The sequence below is a fragment of the Glycine soja genome, chromosome 6 (genome assembly GCF_004193775.1).
Source record: "Glycine soja cultivar W05 chromosome 6, ASM419377v2, whole genome shotgun sequence".
NCBI classification, from domain to species: domain Eukaryota; kingdom Viridiplantae; phylum Streptophyta; class Magnoliopsida; order Fabales; family Fabaceae; genus Glycine; species Glycine soja.
This window is the reverse complement of record NC_041007.1, coordinates 41,258,551-41,262,809: the sequence shown is the minus strand read 5'-3', so window position 1 is coordinate 41,262,809 and position 4,259 is coordinate 41,258,551. Positions and strand designations below refer to the sequence as shown.

The following is a 4,259-nucleotide window of genomic DNA, read 5'->3' as shown; positions in this document are numbered from 1 at the left end:
TAATTCTCTCACCCTCACTCCATCACCATTGAAGCCCTCATTGTCGCAAGGGCATTGTTGTTGTTGCATATGGTATGCCACTTGTTTCCTTATCCTTTCAATTTAATTCACTCTCATTAACTTTCTTGGTTCTCTTGTGTGTGCTTTAGTGAATGACCAAGAAAGAAGGGTTCCTGGGGGGGGGGGGCTCTGGTTGAAGAACATGTTTAAGTGAATGTATCATTTAATATTTTTTTCATGGTTTAGGTGTAGTAGGATGACCCACCAGAAGTTTGGTTTGAATGTGACCACTTTCTGACTAACACTCGCAATTTCTAATTTTATTTTGGTAGTTAGTCATTTCACTTGGTTGGAACAAGAAAGAAAAAAGTGTCAGTGATAACTATGAAATAACATTTTTGGTACACAAGAGTTTTTTTTTGTACTAGTTGTTTTGTTCTTCTTTATATCATGGTAACAATGAAATTTGAACTTAGGACATCTTGCAAAATATTCAAATCCTTTGCCACTAAGCTGACCCTAATGAGTTTTTATTTATACTCGTTGTGTTCATAAGATAGGAATTTATAGAGGCTTTTGATATGTGTGGTGTGAGTTGATATATAGTGTAACACCCTTCTACCATAAGATGCATACACTTGTAATATTTTCTAAATACGTCCATAGCAGAATTCAATTAAAAGAATGCATTGACTTTTTTTTTAAAAAAACAACAATTATTTTGCAATAAGAGTATTACATGTCAAATGTTTATAAACTTAAAAAAAATCAATGAATAATGTAACTCCATGTTAAACAAATCTTGGTGCTCTGAGGTCCATAAACCATATTAAATAAAATATGATGTAAAACTACTTATTAATTTAATCCTTAGATAAATAAATAAAACTTGTGTCCCAAAGTTACATTGTTTCAAAACATTCATAACCCTAAAATTAATAGTAATATAAAGTGGAGACCCACTTGCAAGGGTGACATTTAACCCAAACACAAACAAGACAAATAGATGGGGAGTGAGATATATCTCACAATAAATTTAAAACATTAAGGAAGCCATCAAGATATAATATACGTTTATAAACAATTTTGTTCCACAACATAAACATGCCTCATCCAAATCAAACATTCCATATACAAATTCAAACACAAAATGCAATTAGACCCATAGACATGTAACCGTGTGTTGCCATTTTGTAAAACACTGTGAATGTAACCCGGGAGTCCATGTAGTCGATGAATATTGTCACACAATGCGAAACTCGATGCTATCACTCTCACCGAGATGACATCGTCGGTAGCGCATTATGGTGTTTTGACCTTGCAAGGATACTTCAACACATGCGATTAACATGAACTTAAAGGAGATTCCTAACTGTTGCATCCCCAAGTTTAGAGTCATACGTCAACTCATTCATGACCTCCCCAGTTAGGTTCATAAACATCCTTCACTTCAAAACACATATGCACAACATGATGCATAGTTCATAGACAATATGCACATTGTTTATTTTTGAATTCCCTTGTAGATTCCTACACCGCGGGGATAGGTTCTCCTAATATTTTTCGCAACATAGATACATAACATGGCATATTACTTTCACATATACTTGTGACCAACATGCATTCATTCATAATATCAATCATGGGAACATTCACTCATTTACACAATAATATCATCACATCACTTTATTCGTCAAATCATAAGCACAAACATCATACATCATACTACCACTCATTATGATATCGATATTACACACTCATTTTTCTTGCTACATTACTATGACTTTTCAGAGTATAATAATCATTCCTAGAGTTATACTATTCCTATTAAGTTGGTCCCTATCTTGTTAGAAAAATAGGACAGTTATCTACAACTTCTTTATTGACCTCAAATTCCCTTTCAATCATTTAGAAATCTAAAATTAGGAAATATACAAACTAAGCACATAATTCTTACAACTTAACCTTTACTCCCTAAAATTGAAATATCTAGAGTTGTATATATCCTTTTTTAGTGAAATAAAATCCATTAACTAGATAACATCCAGGGCTATAACACTTATGAATATCACAAAGTATAATTCTATCATTTAAGTACACGTTTTGGTGTTCTAACTTAATGTTTTTTTATCAGAAATTAGCATGTGCATCCAACATCAATTATCAAATTCAATTTGACGAACATCAAAATGATAAAACATCAAAACATAAAATAATAAAATTCGCCCAAATCACAACAAAAATAAAGTGCTTAAGGGTATTCACAACATACCCAAGAAAATAAACTTACCATAATTATAAACTTAAGGCCATACAATCTATTTGTGTTCATTATCACTTATACAACAAAAGTAAAAGAGAGAACCCACTCCCCCTAACCTCAAATGAAGTAATTCCTCAACAAGGAAAAGGAAGGCGATCTCTTGATCACTCCCATGAATGCATTGACCCAATGGCTTTGTCCATAAAGATCTCTACGGAAACTCTTATGACAAAAACTTGGTTGTAATTTAAAACACAATCTTAAGTTGTCTAAATTTCCCAATTTTGAAACTCAAAGGGAAACATAGAAATATTGATTGAGGAGCTCTGCACATAATGCTAAGCCCACTTAATTCTTTGGTGCATATAAGGGGGAAAAGGGGGTTCTTGAGGTTATTTTGTCCAATGTGGGACTTATAGCATTTTTCATGATTAAGTGGTCTACTTTGCAGTTGATTTTCTCTAAGATAGAAGCTGATTTAGATTTCTAAAATGTATAAGTAAATTGTATCTTTTTCAGCAAGCTTTCTAATGACACAAAAACACCTTAAATGGACAATTATAACTCAAGATATGATGTCATCGCACTGCAAGGAAACTCATTGTGTTGACCTCACCGTTGCACTACAATTTGTATTTACCTTTATCAACTAACTTTGTGTATCTTATGCACATCTTGTGCTTCTCTATATTAATATACACTACTAGGAAAACATATTTGACGATGATTCTTGTAGACATTCAACAAAGGCTTTGAACTGTCTTTGAAGCCAACGTCGTGAAAAGTCAACACTTTTTACGATGGTTCCTTAACCGTCCTAGAATGAGAGATTCAACATCGATTTTGTGAGAAACTATCTTTAAAACATTACCATTCTAAGACGGAAGTGTAACTTTCTAAGATGGTTATTACATGAAAATCATTTTATAATGTATTTTTTTAAATAAAAAAAACAAAAAACGTTGAGGATTCTAAGAAGATTTTCACGTGAAAACCATTTTAAAATGTATTTTTTAAATAAAAAAAACTAAAAAAAGTAAGGATTTTAAGAAGATTTTCTGAAAAGCTATCTTAAAAGGTAGACTTTCTAGGATGATTTATCACAAAACCGTGTTAGAATGTGTTTTTTTTTAAATATTAAAAATACCAACACATCAATTACATTATACACAAGTATATAATCGAAAGAGGATTAAACCTAGGAGTTTCACTACAAGAAAAATGACATATACCTACAAAGGCTTTTGCCTACAGACATGAATTATTGTAGGTAAAAGTAAAAAAAATACTTATACCTACACTTGTTTATCATAGGTAAAATTTTAAAATTTGTACCTACTATTATTTGATGTAGGTAAAACTCAAAATAATTTCTACTTACGAATACAAAGTGTAGGTAAATCTCATAAAATTTAAAAAATTAAAACTTACAAATACAAAGTGTAGGTAAAATATCATAAAATAAATACATATTAAAATAAATATTTTTGTTTAAATATAAATGTTATCTAACATGCCCCAAATATTTGATTAAACGATTGAAATAGTGCAGCGATATATTTTTTGGCATGAAATCGCACGGTAATAGTAGTAGTATCCACGTTACTATAGTGTAAAAGAAGGGCATAAGGAGAAGTGAAGAGTAGTGACTAGTGAGTTCTATAGAATTAGGGTGAGAAGAACAGAAGAAAATCGCCAAGAACCCTAATTGATTGATTGATTCATTTTCATTCCAATGGCGTCCCGAAGAGGTGGAGTCTCACTCCCAGACAGACCTAGCAAGAACTCAAGCTCCGTCCTCACGAATATCTCATGCTCCTCCATCGTCACCCGCGGCAAGGAAGCCGCCAGCGACGCCGCATTCATCGCCAAGAAGCTCCTCCGCAGCACCGGCAAGGTCGCGTGGATCACCGACACCACCTTCCTCTTCCTCGTTGTTCCTCTCATTGTCAAGATGGACCGTGAGCAGCAGCTCAATGACCTCGAGCTCCAGTAA

The 4,259-nt window shown here is 33.0% G+C and overlaps 1 protein-coding gene across 1 annotated transcript; it reads left to right on the top strand.

Moving 5' to 3' along the window:
- The first annotated feature begins 3,998 nt into the window (after positions 1-3,998).
- LOC114416966 (mitochondrial import receptor subunit TOM9-2-like) lies at positions 3,999-4,259 on the top strand. Its single transcript, XM_028382024.1, has one exon. It carries the CDS (start codon positions 3,999-4,001, stop codon positions 4,257-4,259), a length of 261 nt encoding a protein of 86 aa, XP_028237825.1.